Here is a 19,124-nt window from a genome sequence, read left to right on the forward strand (position 1 = left end):
ATCAGGCTTCTGAACGAACACGTCATAGTTTAACTTGTGACCAACTGAAAGGGACAGCACAGCAAGCTTCCATGAACATGCACGTCAGTTTCACCTGTGGCCAACTGAAAAGCGACAGCTCAGCAAGCTTCCATGAACGCGCACAATATAGTTTCACTTAGAACCAACTGAAAAAGAACAGCCGAGCAGGCCGCCATTAACGTGCACGTCATAGTTTTACTTCAACTGAAAAGAGACAGCTCAACAAGCTGCCATGAACGTTCACGTCATAGTGTCACTTGTGGCCAACTGAAAAGGGCCAGCTCAGCAAGCTTCCATGAACGTGCACATCATAGTTTCATTGGTGGCTAACTAAAAATGAACAGCGCACAAGCTGCCATGAATGCGCACATCATAGTTTCACTTGTGGCCAACTGAAAAGGGACAGCGCAGCAGGCTGCCAAACCAACATGTCATAGTTTCACTTGAACTGAAAAGGGACAGCTCAGCAAGCTGCCATGAATGTGCACGTCACAGTTTCACCTGTTGCCAACTGAAAACTAAGGGCTAAAGTTTTCTCCACCATTTTGTAAGTGAATGTGCTTTGTGGCTGTTTTGCCAACTTTATTGCCCTTAGTTTACTGCTGCATCAGCTATGCACCTTCGGAGCTGCGTGTCGTCATTCATAATTGTGCCGTTAGCAACCGCATTTCTGTGCACAGCAATTGTGGTCCAAGGCAGCGCCATTTTCAATTCGTGCATGCAGGCTGCGCACATGCCTTCAGAACTGTGTTGTTGCTATATATGATCAAGCATAACCTATTTTTGTTAGCTGCGGTTTTGGAAAGAAGCACCACCTTTACTCGGCAAGCAGTGGTTACACATGTTTTGTCATTGTATACATGATCGCATCAACAGCAACCGCGCTTTTGTCCACAGCAGTTGTGGGAAACAGTACGGAAATAAGCATTGGCTGCGTGCATACTTCAAAAGCACCCAAAGCATGCTGCTTTTGACATTGCTCAATGGTTTCGGTACCAAAGTTTTTATCACTTACCACTACGCAAAAAAGTGCACGGGACATCCAAACTCTGACTTACTGGACACGGTGAAATTTGGCTAGAAAACTCTGCAACTTCGCATCAGACCAAAACTCGCATCATCAGTCAGTTTTGTATCACCGATTATAAAAAAGACAAACACTACATTATAACACGACTTCATCACAATGAAGCTAGACGATGTGTAGCAGCAAGTGTGGAAAACACATGACAAAAGCAGCGACACACTCGACATACACAAGATAGAGCACTTTATTGTAATATGTGACAGTTTCCTTCCTTGTGTTCCTTTGATAGCGTACAGCTCGTGACAACACGAGAAGTTTTGGGACACCAAAAAATGAGAAGGAAATGGGAGGGGTGAACATAGTGGAGGTGCATGAGTGAAACGCAATATATAAACAGATAGCCGTCGATTCCGCCTACTGTTGCACAGCTTCGATGCAAACCAAATCCAGCGGATTGCTTGTTATTACGACGTGTCTGCCAACGAAGGTCACAGTAAGAACCGGCTGCGAAGGGCGGGGCCTGAAGGCTGACCTAGTGATTCAACTAGGGGCATGATGGGTAAATGCGTGCAGGTTCTTATGTACAAGTAATGGCAGTCTCCCTTTTGCTACGCAGCGTCTCAGGCGCTCGCTCATCAATGCGTTGGGTAGTACGAACTGGTGGGGTAGGCATTCCATGCTTGTTGGTAGTTGTAGGCCTGCGGAAAAGAAACGCAAAGCAATGCGGAAATGTGTTGCAGTTATCGCATCAAATTTGAAATACTGTACTTATTCGAATCTAGACCGATAGTTATTTTTTTTTTCAAATTTCTTTGTATCAAACTCCAAGGTCTGCTTAGATTTGAGGATTTTAAAAAAGCGCCATTTTTCATTGAGAAAAGTGGTGCACAACTGGCGCCACCTAGACAGCATTATAGCCATTAGTAGCCAAGCCAACACCTGGGTTAAGTACACACAAGAGGCCAACATTTTGATCTTTGTGGAGAGTGTTGAGGCGAGCCGTTCGTCATTTCAAGTCGAGCTTTGAGAGGTCTGTGTGTGGCGTAGTTCAATGGTGCCAAAAAGGAGGTGTAACTATAGTGCCGCTTATAAAAGGAAAGCTGTCCAAGTCGCAGAGTCGTCGTCCAACGTTTAAGCCAGGTGGGTTTGAAGTGGACGAAAAAAAAATGTGCGTCGCTGAAGGGGCTGCAGCATGAGACGATGTGCCAGGAACATTGTGCGCTCTTTCAAGAAGTGCGACGCATCCAATGCGCTTGATGGCCCCGAGGATTGCACACAGTTTAAAGACAGCGACGAGGGAAGCAGCGACAAGTCAGAATGAGTGCGGCATCGGCAAGCACGGCATCTTTATAATGCAAATAACTAGAAGCAGCACGAAAAAAGCAATGACAACGGCACACAAAACCGGACTAGCGGCTGGATGTTTTTCGGGTTATTTGCATTATGAACAAACTGCTTCATTTCATCTTTATGTTTAATGAATGTTATTTCTCTGCGAAAGCCGTCTTCGCCGTTTTGTTCGGCCTACATTCAAGGTATTTATTTTTTTTCTCGGGCTTCGGACTTTTGGGGGGTCGGCTTAGAATCAGGGTTGGCCTAAACTCGAGTAAATATGGCAACATGCAACATCTTTCTGACGTTCTTAAAACAATCAGCTGTGCTCCTATTGCAGATGCGTATGTTCACCTACTTACATAAGCAATCTCGGCTAAAGTTTACACAGCCTTTTCTGCATTCTTCTGTTACGATACCTTCAAAGGGTCGTCACATCCTTTGGGCTTGGTGACAGAAGACAACCTGCAGCTGGTAAACTCTGCTACAGACACTGCTATGAACATCTCAGCCAAACCTTGCAGTTGTGCCCAACCTCGGTTCAGAGCTGCCAACGATACTATATGAAATTAAGCAGCAGGTAGCATACTACTCACCAACAGCTGACATAAATGAAGTGTAGCACTTAGATCAGATGCCCTTTTTTCTACAGGGTGCTGCCACATTAAGCAGCAAGTAGCATACTATTTGCCAACAGCCGACATAAATGAAGTGTAGCACTTAGATCAGATGCCTTTCTTTCCACAGGGTGCTGCCACATTAAGCAGCAAGTAGCATACTATTTGCCAACAGCCGACATAAATGAAGTGTAGCACTTAGATCAGATGCCTTTCTTTCCACAGGGTGCTGCCACATTAAGCAGCAAGTAGCATACTACTTGCCAACAGCCGACATAAATGATGTGTAGCATTTAGATTAGATGCCCTTCTTTCCACAGAGTGTTGCCACATACAAGTGCAGCACTCCACAGTTTGCTAACAGTAGTACACAATGAATCACATCCGCACACAAAAATTACAGAAGACAGCGATCGCGTTACACCATGTGCACTTAAGGCTGTGATGTGCACTGATGAAACTTCTTTCCTTAGTGTCATCCCTCGATGCTTTAGCTTCCAGCACGCTCGTCGTGCCGAGAGAAAAGAGAACGTGCTCATAATGCACAACAAACCTTCGCAACTCCGCTCAATCTAGACGAATCCAGAAATTTCCTTGACAAACAATTTGCAAGGCAGTTAACTCGGATGTCGAGATCATTTGCTATTACTCGAAAAAGTGGTTCACTAGCACTTTGAGGGCGTCCTATTGAAGATGTAGCCGTTACTGTTGTCAATCAGAGACAAGTCATGCAAGCACCTGTGGATAGCTTCCCCACTGCTGGGCATAGTTGTACTGGGCCGCTGCATCGGCTGCTGCGCTTGACGTGGCTGCGGCTATCGCTTGCGCGGCGGATGCGGCCGCTGCATCGGCTCCGTTCAGCTCCGCCGTCTTTGGCTTCTTCTCTGGTGTCTCCTGTGCCTCTCTGGCAAGACAAAGATAATGTTTAAAGCACGGACACTGGCCTACAGCAAAAGCCTTCATTTACTAGCCAGGCAACAAAAGCAGAAATCTATGACTTAAAGAGGGTTAGCTATGCAGAGATGTGGTAGTCTACTGATAAGAGACACCTCATATAAAAGACTAGAACTGCCCCCTCTGTGCAATTACAATTAAAAGGGGTTCTCATAAAGGGGTTCACTTGTACCAGCTCATGCAGCCTTGCCGAGACTGCTCAGCTGTATATGCTAAATACTGATAAAGGGTTTAACCAAAGCAAGATGTCATTTCATCACACAAGAAGAGCACGAACATGCAGTGCTCAAGAGTGTAAGAAAAAATGCAGACTCACTCCGCTGGCCTCTTCTTCTGCGCCACTTCCTGTGCCTTGGCTGCCTTGGAATACTCGTCAAAGGCTTCCTGAACCCTAGGAACAAGAAACCAAGAATCTGCATCAGTATTTAGAGGGCATCGGGGGGGGGGGGGGGGGGGGGCCCTTCAAAGCCATCCTACCACAATGAATACTTTGTGGGCTTCGTAATCACAGTTTTCCTTGTGTTTTTGGTCACACCCAAGCCTTCAACGCGTTCATAGATCATTCAATGGATTGACCACCCTGATGATGTCTTAATTATGACCAGATTATTTAGTATGGTAATCATTAGGTAGCACAACTCCAATATGAATAAAACATACACATTAAAACATAAGTAGTTCATTAATACAACATTACAGTGCATGTTATAATACCATGTATCTTTTACATTTTGCCAATGTAATAAATACCTCAGTGTCAAACTTGTTTTGTGCTTTTGCATTTTTACTAAAAAAAGAATCTTGTCTAGCTTTTCTGATGTAATACTCCTACATAAAGCATGTGCAGTATTTGTAAATAAATTATATAAAGCACAATAAAAATCTTCTTGACACCCTAATTTGCTATGTTTCTAAGTCTGCTATGCTCTAAAAAAAAAAAAAAAAACTGTGCTGTTTCAATTTTTAGTAGTGTACCAGCTTTTTCTTTTGTTACAATTGTGTTTGCTGTAGTAGTGTCTAGAAATCTGTGTTGGCATGCTACTAATGCGGAATCAAAGCTCTCCGCTGCACATCAGAGCTGAATGCGAGTGACATTTAGTGGCAGCTATACAAGACTTGAAGGGACACCAAGGCAACTATGAAGTCGATGTTGATTGTTGAAATAGCGGTCCACAAACCTCGCAGTGTTACTTTTGTGTCAAGGAAGGGCTTATTGACACAAGGGCATGGGCACCGTGGGCACCGACACTAGTACAGCAGAACAACAGTAGCAGGAGCCAAAGCAGCAACAGTGGCCAATGAACAATTTCCTGCCATGGCCTCCGCGATGGCAGACCACGGCCGGTCTAGAGGCGTGCGCTCGCTCCCTACGTGTGCCTCCAGACCGGCCGTGGACAGACATGCTAGGTTCCACAGGGCACCGCTAGATGGCACGAGCTGTCCAGGCGAAAATTGAACTTGAACCACTTGCGCCATTGCCCATAGTAACATGCAGCGGTTCTTTTTTTCATGAATCAAACAGAAGCGATGAAGCCGCACTTTACTGTGTCTCTTGATGCACTGGAGCTTTTTTTGTTTAGTGCAGCTAGTTCAATTATTAGTGATTAATTGTAGGCGGTGCGTCTGCCCTAATCGGATCATTTTGCGAGTGTCCTATCATGACGCACGTGTTCTCGTGCATTTACCTTATTTTGCGGTAAGTAGGGCACTCCTGCTGACAATTGACAATTTCAACGTTGTCAGACATTAAGGTTTGACTCTGACATATATTGTCACTTGACTTTAGTGTCCTTTTATTACAAACCCTTGTCAAACCGCTGCAAAAGTATTTACAGACCTATGGCTAAAGTTAGTAACGACCCGATGCAATTCAAGACACATATACTGCCAGTACGGCATGACATTTTCACTAGATAACTGACTAAACACAACAGTTCACCTGGTGGGCATTAAGCTGAAAGTGCATGGTGTGCTTTTCGCGAGAAAAAAAAAAGCAATGCACAGGCAACAGCGGCATTGCCATGAACACAACAGCAATGCAGCAGGATTCCCTGAGTTGCTGGACAACATAGGACAACAAACCATACATTCAATTTGAAGGCCACTACAATAAAAATAATTTTGGTGCAGTTACAAGAACGGAATTTTTTTTTTTTTTCAAGCATATTTATGAAGTTTCATTTTCAATCAGAGACATTATGCTTAGGACTGTGCAGCACTCGCCAAGAGATCAAGGACGGAAGTGCGCAAGACATGCACTTGTGTTATGAATGCATGTCGTGTGCCCTTCTTCGGTCTCTCGTCCTATTTGAGAGTGCAGCACAGTCATAAGCATGAATCCACACCAACCAGCTCAATTTTTCATCCTAAGGCGCATTACACGTGAAACTGCGCACGCCAAGCGGTAGCTTGGCCTTCCGCAGCACCGAGCTGTACCTTGGCCTTCTGCAGCACCAAGTAGTAGCTTAGCCTTCTGCAGCACCAAACAATAGCTTAGCCTTTCGCACGCCAAGCGGTGTCTGCTCGTTCACCAGCAAACATTCTTGTTGAATGCGTGTGCTGGCTGCGCCGAGACACACAACGGGTTGGGCTATCTGGTGTCGTAATAAGAAACCAAATGACACATGACTCCACTTGGATTCTGATTGGCTAACGTGCAAGGCATTTCAACGCGATAGCATTAAAGAGCTTGTTTTGCAGAAATTCCGGCGTCTGTGTCCTTGGTTGCGAGCGAAAAATAATCTTGTGCGTGAATAAAAGATCGAGAAACATACAAAAAAAAAAATTCTGGGTCCGAGTGTGGATCAAACCTGAGTCGTTTGCATGGTAAACGGGTGCTCTAGCACACAGCTACATGCCATCTTGTGAACACAGCGAAAACTTCCTCTGCTTAGAAATGCACTGAAAGTAACATTCATGCTTTTTCAAACACACGCGTCCTGTATGGGTGCTTCACGATACGACATAAAATATCGCAGTTTTAATGCATGGTACAGGCGTGCATTGCCATCGGGCATCATAAGAGGCAATTGTCATTATTGTTTGAAGGCAGTCACCCACTATAAAAGGCACACACGTAACTGCACTTATTCCCGAAGGCCACACAGTGGGTGCACAGTGAGCTAAAAAAAAAATCATTCACTAAGCATTCGAAGTACACACTAAAAACAGGATACTCCTACCATGTTCAACTTTTAAAGACAAAGCTCAAGAGTCCCCCCCCCCCCCCACCGATTTTTTTTCTAATTTGTCTAAAAAATCGCAGCGGGGCGATTTCGTACGAGATAAATCATGTTGGGTATCATCCAAATGACAAAAGGCGCTTCAACAACCACACATTAATTGCGCCTGACATTGCACAATGCAGTTCCACTGTATTATTGCCCAGCACACTTTTTCTATAACCCTGTCACTGGTCCTGTTAACGTGTAACCACGACCAGAACGTCTGCAAACAATCACGATTACTTCAGAAGCTTCCGATAAACAGCACACCCAGCACGAACAATATAGCCTTTTCTGGAACTAACTTGGCCACCAACGACAACGCTGAAGTCTTCGATGCCATACGTTTCAATGCAGATGTACTTTACCCCTTATCAGATTACCTACGACTAACGACTCTGGTTGCTTTCGCTGCCCTTTGTGTGTTGCTTTTATTACTGCGAGGGCACAAGTACGGCCGATAAAGGGCCTTAACATTACCAGCTGTGTTTGCCTGTCTTCGTTGTCCTTACCACATGACAAGATTGAAAAGCTGATGAAAGATAATAGTTATGAAGGACCAGCAAGATATGGCCATGCTGACAGGCACACGAACCCGTATGGGGAACCTGCCTGGCACTAAAGGTTCATTCCCCCAGCATGCCAAGCTGCACAGAGAACCTCTTACTTGGCCACGTCGCTGCAAAAGTCCTCGAGGAACTCCAGCTTTCTCTGGTAGAAGGTGAGCTTGTCGGTGGCCGGCAACTGGGTATTGGCGATGGCCATGTCGAAGGCCTCCAGCACCAGGGCTTCATCTGGTGGGCACTTCTCGTACCCCAGGTCGGCGAGTTGCATGTAGAGTCGCGCGTTCGTCTGCCGCCACCGAGTGCCAACAGGAGACGACCGCCGTGGCAAGCAGCAGGTAGAGCAAGCCAGCATGATACCGGACAGCCAACAGCCAGAGATGATTTTTGTCAACGTCCGAGTAGAGGGGTGCCGTAGCAGGGTGGACAAGGAAAGCAAGGGGGAAGAGAAAGAAGAAAGAGAACAGAGCACAAGCAGTTAGACATGCATTGAAGCCTGCAGCACAAGAGCGCCGAGTGGCATTCGATTTTTTTCGTTTATTACTCACTCCTCTGCCCCCAGCTTCCGCTTCGTACCCCCGAGAGTTGGTCGCAGCTGTAGTCGCAGAAGACGTGTACGCACACATGTTGTATAGCGGGGCAGAGGGGAGAAAAATCAACTGTCCTACCTGTACAGCTCAAGTGCTATGCCGGCCATGGACATCTAGGGTGTAGCCAGACCTGCGGTTTCCATTTCAGAGTCTAACGAGGCTAAGCAAAAACAGTGGCGTCATTGGGCTGGTTTGTCGAACACACTCAAGAAACATTTCGATCGCTTTGGCCCAAGTAGTTTGCCTCAAGCAATCTTGTCTTCAGCCCTAGGCCTATGATATTCCGAGGCCTACGTAACAGTGAAGAGTCCAACGTCGCTAAGCAGGTGTCACTCCGTTGGTTCAAGTGCATAGAACACAAGTCTCGCTTCAGTCCAACTAGTTTGCCTCAATAATCTTTATCCAACCTTATGCCTTTGCAATGCAGAGGCTTATGCGAAAAACATCATTTGTTGATAACACAGCAAGCTCAAGCGCAGCTAGTGCTGCAAACCTCACTAACCAAAATGAGGCACTACTTTCTGTGCCCTGTTTTCACTCAACCAAGCCTTTCTTTCACACATTTCCGATCAGTCAGGTTGCAATGCTAAACAGTCAACAGGGCTCGCAATTTACAACACCAGTCACCGGGTTGACGAAGGAAGGCGGTCGTCGATGACTGAAACCACTGTGGTTGCGGACGAAGAAGAAAAAAATTGAAGGAAGGAAAAAAAAAGCAAAACTTTTGTCAGCATCTTGCCGAGCGAGAGTGGGGTGAAAATGGTGCCAGACCAACTCACCGGCTCCCGATCCAGGGCCTCCTTCAAGACTTCCTTAGCATCTTCCAGCTTGTTTTGAACCTGACGGAAAAACACCAGACACAGAACAAGCCGGTTAGAACTTGACGTCGTAAGGCACGTAGATTTTGAACAAGAGCTCTTTCAGTGTAAATCACGGACCGACGCGTTGCTGCACGCAGTTCAGACATGTGCTCAGCCCATCGAAACGATTCATGTGCGTCGAACGACTCAGTCTCAATTTTAGTCACCTGCAAAGACATCGCCAGAAGCTTACGTTAATCTGCTGCATCTTATAGCTGAGTAAGTTTTATGAAAGCAGGAAGACACGGTAACAGAGGTGTTAATTTCAGCGACTTCACACTTAAAGCGGAAGGGCTTTGCACCATGTCTGAAGTGCCGCAGCAGTCACGGAGGGCCAACCTAGCACACGGCGCTAATGATTACCTGAAGCCACGACTTAGACGGAGACCGCACCAAGTGTCTTTTTTCTCTCTCCAACACAGCGAGGGCCCTTCACACATTGACAACCCCGTATGAGCAATAAAAAAGATAGAAATACCGAAAACCGAGACAAAAAGTGTTCATGCAACAGCCGCAACCCCGTGGTTCTGGGGGGTGGTGGGTGAGACCCGACTCACCTTGTGGAGGAACCGTGCCAGCTTGCCGGCGAAGTGGCTCTTGAGCGTCGTGCTCTCGGTCTGCGAGATACACTTGCGGTACAGCTCCTCCACTTTTTCAAGGCAGCCGCGCCGCCGCTCCACGTTGATCCTGCGCAGCGTCGGCTCCAGCAGGTCAGGTATGCGCGCCTCCATCTCCGCCAGGATGGTCGAGGCCTCCTCGAAACGACCTGCGATAGAGAGCTCCAACTCACTTCCGATACTGGCCTCTGATGGCAACCACATGAGCCCAGCTGCCAGCATCCACCACCCAATTTACACTCGGCTACCAACTGAAAAATGCAATTTCTGCCCGCAGAACGTTAGCACGCTTTTCCTTTGCCATTTCCACTTTAACTGGAAGTACTTTTGCTCGGTTAGCGTAAATACAATAGGCTCTCAGAAAAGAAAAATCTGTTAAACAAAACTGCTGCTGAAACAGAACTGCCTCTGATAAGACTGATTTTGTATCTGTGTTCTGCATCCATGTTCGTTTTTCGGTAAACAGAACTTCTGTTAAATAAAACATATTTACCATGAAAACCCGCGTATAATCTGAACCCACATAGTCAGAGATGTATTTCTGAAATAGAAAACGAGAGGGCACCAAAAAAAAAAAAAACTTTCACTCTAGTAATGCCCAAGTAAAACAGGAACTAAATACACTCAAACCTCACAATAACGAAGTTGAAGGGGAGCCACAATTATTTCGTTATAGCCATTATTTTGTTATATCGATTATAACAGTTTGTGGCAATTCTCAGATGGGCGCACACTTATAAGCATGCAAAGAAGGAAACCACCTCGCAGCCCGATGTACCGTTACGCGACCACGAGTGCGCAGAAAAATTAATACAGTCGAATCTCATAATTCGAACAAGCTTGATTCGAACTTCCGGTTGGATCGAATGCACGCTGTGGTCCCGTCAAAGCTATGTGTATTCCAATGATGGAAAACGTCCAGCAATTCGACGCGCAAGCACTTGTGACTGTTAATTCAAACATACCACGCTCCGAAAATGCTCTCAGCACCATTCCCAATCCCGCAGCGGCTCTTCTCAACGCTGTGCGTGAAAAAGAAAAAAAAAAAAAAGACGAAGAAAGCAAAAACTGTGGGGGATTGTTTGCTCTCTCTCAAATGCCGATCTGCGACGCGCCTGTGCCACGCTTCTCCCTTTTCCATCTCGGCACGTAAAGACCCTTCTCCTTTCAAAGCTGCGGGCGAAGAGACAGAGAAAAAAGAAAAGAAAAAGAAAGCTGTCGCGGAGCCCTCCTATCTCGGTGCAGAGGGTAGGAGCGGAGACGCAGTGGTTGCCGTCGTCTTTAGCGAGTGTTGGCGCTAGACCTAGCCGTGCGCTACTATGCTTTGCAAACTACGTGAGAAATTGATTGATTCGCTGCAAGGCAAACGTGTGCATATGCGCATCACCGATTACTTCAATTAATGACGGATGTCCCCTGATTTGTGAATAAAGGTAAGTATTCTGAAACTTCCCCATTGTGTGTTCTTATAAGTGAGAAGGAAATTGCTTTGCACCGCGGTGCCGCTTCTCGGTCATGTGACCCGCTGAGCGCCACCTCAATCCCCTCCGCTGGCTTGTGAGCAGGAGGGATCTCTCGGCCGCGCGTGGCGTGGCTGTAAGGTCGGCGCGGGAGTTTTGAAAGAGCTGTGCCGAACGAGCGTGAACTCCGCAGAAAACGGTATACTTAACACACTAAGGTCTTTTTTTTTGATAGACTATTTGATAGACTAATTTAGTTCAATATATCTATTTACCGGTCAGTTTTAGTTCGTTACGAGGTTTAAAATGCATGGTTTTCAATAGAACTTTCAAAGGGAATTTTATTTACTTCGTTATATCCACTATTTTGTTATATCCCGTTACATTATAACGAGGTTTGAGTGTACAATCATTCACACACTGAATCCCCATTGTCTGATGCACTTTATTCCAAAACTCCCCTGTCAGAGATGTCCTCCCACAGCACTTCATGTTCAGTGCCATCGAAGTACTTTTTGAAGACACAACAAACGAGCGACTTTGAAATGCAGACCAATACTTTGGCTTTCTATGCACACAGCATCATCGGCGTAATCTGTTTCAGCCGACTGGAAGGGGACTTGCAGCACTTGAGGACCTCGTCCACTGCGCTTGATGTAGTCCTCAAATGGTTCCTTTAGGCACACATGAAACAATTGCAGTTGGGATGTCCTCCCGAGTCAACGTGCTTGGCACGAAGGAGTCACACAGCAGTCTCTACATGGAGGTGACATCGAAACATGTCGATGCACAAGTATCGATGGGAGCCCCAGCAGAGCTACATTGCTCCCGAAGTCTGTCGATTTCTATTCAACATTGGCAAATGCTCCGTTTTTGGACCACTGCGAACTTCATCTCAGGGGGCTGCACACAAAGAGGACTTGCGTTTCTATCCTCCAACAGCACTGCCGCCCCGCAGCAGAGTTCCTGATAATTTTGGCAGCTATGATCACCTTACTTTCAACAGTTGAATACTGCTTTCACGGTCTTCGTAATGTGTAGAATTGTGCCCGCCGTGATGTGCGCTAGTACCACCCAAAGCAGAGGCATGATGATGACAGCTCCACGCAATGCTGAATCAGAAACTGCGAATTCTTGAGATGCGAATATAGTCCTGGGTTAAAATATCGCATCATAGAAACTAGAAAAAAAGAAAGAACGCCGGACTACATGCAGGTTCCCACGGTATTCTTGTTCTCCTCAATAACAAATTCACTCGGCTCAAGGTAGCAACATACAGAGAAGATGCCGCGTGTTTGCCAGCGCAACTCGTCACTCCATGATGAGAATATAGACGCACGCATGTTTGTGTGCACACGGCGATGAGATGCTGCGCACAAACAAATCGAGCACTTCTTGAAGGCACGATGAACGAGCACCTCAGGAATGCAGATTGATGCTTTGGCAATCCATGTGCACAGCATTGCTGGCGAGGCCCACAGTTTTTCAGGACTCTTAAGGGGGGACGTGGCAAGTAAAACTAATTTTTTTATTAATGTACTGTTTGTGATGAAATTTGGTGTGTGTATGTGGATGATTGTGAGGATTCCAAATATGAAAACCGTTTTCAAATACCTCTTGTACTTTTTGAGTTACAAGCATAATTATACTAATTAATGCTCTTCACACTTAAAGAGATAATTATTGCTAAATTAAATTATTTTTTCATTTTATTATGTTCCCAAAGCATCAACTTGTGCAAAGAAGCTATTAGTTGATTTTTCTAGTTCTTGTAACCATAAATAAAATTTCCAAAACATGGATGTTGTTTTGCGCACACATCGCAGTAATTATAAAATGTGTTCTAAAAATTTTAAATGATGAGTAAGAAGAGAGATAAAGCTTTATTGCACTGCTAAAGGCTTCCTGAGTCTAGTGCAAAAAACAGAACGACTCTATCAGTCTTTGTTAGAAAATGACAGATGTTCTAGCGAAGGCACATAGGCGAAAATCAAGAGTTGAGAAAACTGACTTTGAAAGTTCACTCTTGTTTGGAAGTTCACAAAATGCCTAAAACACTCAGAATCCTCCTGGGCAGTAATCCTGAGATGCTGTGGCCTTGGCCTCTGTAGAGCGCAACCCAGTTTTGCGCTTCTTTGTCGTGGAACAATGCGCCTTTTGAGCCCACTTTACCCTTTTGGCATCCTTTTCGGCTGCTCGCCGCAAAGAGCAGTCTCCTGGATTGAAGCCCAGTTGAGCAGTGATCTCTTGCAGCGCACTCTTGCAGCCACCATTGAAACGGCAGACTGCATCTGCAACTGCACTTTCCACACTTCGAAGGGAGGCGAACTGGCTCTTGGACTGGAGTGACCAAATGAGGCTGTTCATACTCTCCACAGCGTTCTGGGTTTTTCCCTGCGCACACCTTTCAAGGAGCTCTTTGTTCGAGAGGCGCTTGTAGATTGGCAGCAGTGCCACTCGCACGTGAGGGGGCAGTTTATGTTTGTGAGGCGGCAGCGGCTCTCCCTTGGCCAATGCCTGATTGTGCGGGCACCAGGAGTCAGTCCCACTTGGGCACAGGTCGTGGTGTGGATCCTGGTCTGTGGATGTTACATGGTAATAAGTGGCCATGATGGCCCTCTCCATGCCAGGAACATCGTTGGGATGGCTCTTAATGGCCCAGCCATAATAATTCATCAACTTCTTTATCAGGCCCTGCGTCAGCCGGCCTTTGCCACTCATGCTCAGTCCTCGGCCTTTGGATTTGTGCTCATCAAGAAGGTTGCGCAAGGAAGTGCCCATTCTTTTTTTCACATGGTTCACACACTCCTGTTTCTTAATCACCATGTAGCCATACACCTTGTCTTGCGTGAGGGCAAGGTACGTACGGCTGTCACCGTCGCAGAGCACATTGATGTATCGAAGCTTGTACTTGATAAACGATCTTTCAAACATGATCCTAGCTGCTTCTACTTCCATTTGGCCTGCATTAGCATCGGTGTTCTTTTGGCACTGTGGCTTGTGTTTCTCAAGCCACTCCTCATAGTTGTCGTCACCAGGCTTGGGGCCAACCGCACAGCCTTGGCAGTAGTTGGACAGGACACAGTGGTCCAAGACCAAGCCTGTGTACAGCTCGATTACACAGCCCACGCCAATATGACTTCTGTGCCCCCTCGTCATCCACGTGCCGTCGTAAATGACGTCAATGTTGCCTGGCACTCCTCCTAGGTCCTTGTAAATGTCATGCACCTTCTGTGCACTTTCTGCTTCAATGCGGGTGGCAGCTGATGTGGTGGCAGGGTGGCTGTACTTCCTTTGCAGTCTCTGGTAGGACTTGTGGTGCAGTGCTCGATGCGAAATGTCCATCGCAGAAAAAATGTCATTTATGGCAGATTGTTTTCTGCCAACTGACTGCACAGCCCTCAAAGCACGCACGTTTACCTCAAAGGGGTTCGTTTTTTGTTGCCCGGAGCACCTCGGGGACGACCACGCACTGTTCACTATGCCACAATTGTCACAAAAAAGTTCCATCCTCGCCGCGAGTCCAAGGCAGTGCGTAGTCTCGAGGCGTATCGACCCTTCGTCGCACTTGTTGCACTTTACTGACGAAAGCAGACCGTTCAGCATCTTCTTATTTACAATGAAAAATGTGGAGTCCTTACCGCCGTCATTTTCGTCGCAGCCTTCGTTCAGAAGCTCGAGCTTCCGCTTTGAAGCGGACTTCGATGCTACGGCATCCAAAACATCCCGCCTTGTCTGCGCCCGCTGCGCGATTTCTTCACTGCTCGGAATCTGGGCCGAAACTCGCGATGGAATGTTCGACGCGCGCACGCCCGGAGTTGCAACGGCTGCCGACGCGGTGCCACCGCAATCGGGTTCGCGAGAGCGTCCATCACGGTCGACGGCATCCGGCGGTCTGACATACGACGATGTGGCACCTTCCACACTCTCGGCCTCACAACAATCAGCGAAGGGTCTGAGTAGAGGCTCCGTGACGCTTGAAGAGCATGCTCCGTCCGGAACTGCGACTGGGACGGCAGCCGCAGTCGTCTGCCCTCTGTTCCAAGCTTTCCGACGCTTGCCGTACTTGTGGACGCTCCGGAACTTTTTTTGCGGCAACATAGCACCGCAGTATGAGCAAGCACTCAGAAGAGACCACCGATGTAAACAAAGCTTGGTAAAAAAAGCACGCGAACTATCACAAAAACAGCAAACTGGCAAAAAACGAAGCGCACGCCGGATGATTCTCGACACTGCGGCCGCAGATGCGCTCGCGCTTCCAAGGTTGCCAAGGTGCGCGGCGCAGCTTTGACCAGTAAAGTGCCAACCACTGGCACGCGTATGCTTGCGCCTACGCGTCAAAAGCGTCTAGTCGCGCCTGTGGAGGAAAAGGGCGTGCAACTACTGGCACGCGTCGACCACGTTGACGCCCACGCGTCCAAGGCCGATGCGCAATGTTGCTTGATCTTTTGGCTTGGAACTGTCCAAGTTCAGCACAGAACGGCACGTTCTCAACTGGAGCGGGAATGTATGTTTCAGAGGATATGAGAACACGTTAACAAGTTGATAGTGCTTCAACCACCACAGTTTAGACTATTTTAGAGGTAATTGACATTTCAGTGCCCAAAGTAACTACAGCGGTAGCACCAGAAATCAACATCGGTGCGTGTGCCGCTCCCGCGAATGAACATTCGCGTCTAGCATACTGTACGGCTATCATAGGCGTGTGCAGGGCTCTCCTTAAGGGGGGGGGGGGGCAAAAGTTTGTCCCAGTGCCCTTCCCCAGGGCTGACTTAGCACCCCCTCCCTATTATGTTAATATATGGAATTGACATTGAGCTCCCCCCCCCCTCCTCTCTGCGGTGAATGAGGCGTGGCTGCCTTCCTGATCAGGTTTACAAACCACCGGGTTTCTATACCTGCACTACCAAAGTTACTAACAATATCTTGTATATGCTGGTACCTTCAGTATATTTACACAACATATTTTATATCAGTCAACTTAATAATCACGCCTGCAACTTCATGATCTGAGAGATTTAAGTCAGTCATAAGACTACAATTGAGGCCAGAGTAGCAGGCTTTCGGTTGATGTGTGTGTTCGAAATATCCTCTAATGCAACAAAGCACACCCGGTTCTTATTGACACAAGAGATATTGGTCATAAGATAGGAACCAAATACTGCGTAGAATGCCTTCGGGCATTTTCCATACCTGAAATGTGCTCTAATGCAACTAACTGTGCCTGACACTTCATGATGTGACAGATATTGGTCAGAATATTTCAACTGAACCTTGCACTGGAAGACTTCTGGACGTTGTCTTTAGTCAAAGTATTCTCTAAAACGACAGACGACACCCAACTGTTCATGAAGTGACAGATATCGGTCATAATATTAGAACTGAAACCTCAATACAAGACTTCTGGACGTTGTCTTTAGTCAAAGTATTCTCTAGAACGACAGATGACACCCAACTGTTTATGAAGTGACAGATATCGGTCATAATATTATAACTGAAACCTCAATACAAGACTTCTGGACGTTGTCTTTAGTCAAAGTATTCTCTAGAACGACAGACGACACCCAACTGTTCATGAAATGACAGATATCGGTCATAATATTATAACTGAAACCTTAATACAAGACTTCTGGACGTTGTCTTTAGTCAAAGTATTCTCTTGAACGACAGACGACACACAACTGTTCATGAAGTGACAGATATCGGTCATAATACTATAACTGAAACCTCAATACAAGACTTCTGGACGTTGTCTTTAGTCAAAGTATTCCCTAGAACCACAGACGACAATCAACTGTTCATGAAGTCACAAATATCGGTCATAACATTAGAACTGAAACCTTAATGCAAGACTTCTGGACGTTGTCTTTAGTCAAAGTATTCTCTAAAACGACAGACGACACCCAACTGTTCATGAAGTGACAGATATCGGTCATAATATTAGAACTGAAACCTTAATGCAAGACTTCTGGACGTTGTCTTTAGTCAAAGTATTCTCTAAAACGACAGACGACACCCAACTGTTCATGAAGTGACAGATATCGGTCATAATATTAGAACTGAAACCTCAATACAAGACTTCTGAACGTTGTCTTTAGTCAAAGTATTCTCTAGAACGACAGACGACACCCAACTATTCATGAAGTGACAGATATCGGTCATAATATTAGAACTAAAACCTCAATACAAGACTTCTGAACGTTGTCTTTAGTCAAAGTATTCTCTAGAACGACAGACGACACCCAACTGTTCATGAAGTGACAGATATCGGTCATAATATTAGAACTAAAACCTCAATACAAGACTTCTGGACGTTGTCTTTAGTCAAAGTATTCTCTAAAACGACAGACGACACCCAACTGTTCATGAAGTGACAGATATCGGTCATAATATTAGAACTGAAACCTCAATACAAGACTTCTGAACGTTGTCTTTAGTCAAAGTATTCTCTAGAACGACAGACGACACCCAACTGTTCATGAAGTGACAGATATCGGTCATAATATTAGAACTAAAACCTCAATACAAGACTTCTGAACGTTGTCTTTAGTCAAAGTATTCTCTAGAACGACAGACGACACCCAACTGTTCATGAAGTGACAGATATCGGTCATAATATTAGAACTAAAACCTCAATACAAGACTTCTGGACGTTGTCTTTAGTCAAAGTATTCTCTAAAACGACAAACGACACCCAATTGTTCATGAAGTCACAGATATCGGTCATAATTATAGAACTGAAACCTGTAAGGAAGACTTCTGAATGTTATCTTTAGTCAAAGTATTCTCTAAAACGACAAACGACACCGAACTGTTCATGAAGTCACAGATATCAGTCATAATATTGGAACGGAACCCTGTATGGAAGACTTCTGCACGTTCTCTTTAGTCAAATTATTCTCTAAAATGACAAACCACACCCAACTGTTCATAAAGTCAATGTTATCAGTCATAATATTGGAAGTGAACCCTGTATAGAAGGCTTTTGAACGTTGTCTGCAGCCGAAATGGCCTGCAGCCAAAATGAACGTTGTCTGCAGCCGAAACAACGTACACCCTACTCTTCATGATGTGACGGACTTAGGTCATGAGGCTGTAATTGTGCCCTGTTCAGAGGGCTTTGAATGATAAGCGTATTGGAAATATCCTGTCATGCAAGAAACCGCATCTGGCTCTTAATGATACAACAGATACTGCCATAAGAATGGAACCAAGCACTACGTAGAATGCCTCTGGGCATTTTTTGTAGTCAAAATATGCTCTAATGCAACTAACTGTACTTGAAGTTTTCATAATAAGACAGATATTGGCCATAGGGCTGCAACTGAACCTTGTAGGAAAGACTTCTGGATGTTGTCTGTAGTTAAAGTATTCTCTAAAACGACAAACCGCGTCTAACTCTTCATGAAGTCACAGATATCAGTCATAATACTGGAACTGAACCCTGCATGAAAGGCAGCCAAAATGTTCTCCAATGCAATAAATATACCCGACACATCACGATGCAACAGATATTAGCGACTAGATTGGAACGGAGCACAGCGTTGAACACTTTCGGATGGTATATTTATTTATTTTCAAATACAGCTGCTCACTGTGAGGCTACTGCAAAAGTGGCATACATATATACAAAATGAAAGAATATAAACAGTTATATCACATTAAGTGTGCCAAGGTAAACAAATATCACTACCCTTGAGTGCACCCCTGTAATAAATGAGAGAAATAGGACATTATTATAATACAAGTGCCTCCAAAAAGTCAGACACACTGGGATTAGGAATCAAACCAAGTAGATCAATCCAGTGTTTGATAACTTTATTTGAACGTGTTAGAGAACTCTACAAATGACTTCTAAG

At 45.7% G+C, this 19,124-nt stretch overlaps 1 protein-coding gene across 2 annotated transcripts in view; it reads right to left on the bottom strand.

Moving 5' to 3' along the window:
* Positions 1-1,274: 1,274 nt before the first annotated feature.
* Prp39 (pre-mRNA processing factor 39) overlaps positions 1,275-19,124 on the bottom strand; it is a 46,212-nt gene continuing 28,362 nt past the window's right edge. For both annotated transcript variants that reach the window (XM_037416445.2, XM_075871331.1), the window contains exons 11-16: positions 9,746-9,954; positions 9,108-9,167; positions 7,843-8,027; positions 4,268-4,342; positions 3,736-3,901; positions 1,275-1,746 (exon numbers count right to left, since the gene is read on the bottom strand). In XM_037416445.2, coding sequence (XP_037272342.2) covers positions 1,684-1,746; positions 3,736-3,901; positions 4,268-4,342; positions 7,843-8,027; positions 9,108-9,167; positions 9,746-9,954 — 758 coding nt within the window. In that variant the 3' untranslated portion in view covers positions 1,275-1,683. The remainder of the gene's footprint in view (positions 1,747-3,735; positions 3,902-4,267; positions 4,343-7,842; positions 8,028-9,107; positions 9,168-9,745; positions 9,955-19,124) is intronic.

Source organism: Rhipicephalus microplus, chromosome 8, assembly GCF_043290135.1.
Source record: "Rhipicephalus microplus isolate Deutch F79 chromosome 8, USDA_Rmic, whole genome shotgun sequence".
Classification (NCBI taxonomy): domain Eukaryota; kingdom Metazoa; phylum Arthropoda; class Arachnida; order Ixodida; family Ixodidae; genus Rhipicephalus; species Rhipicephalus microplus.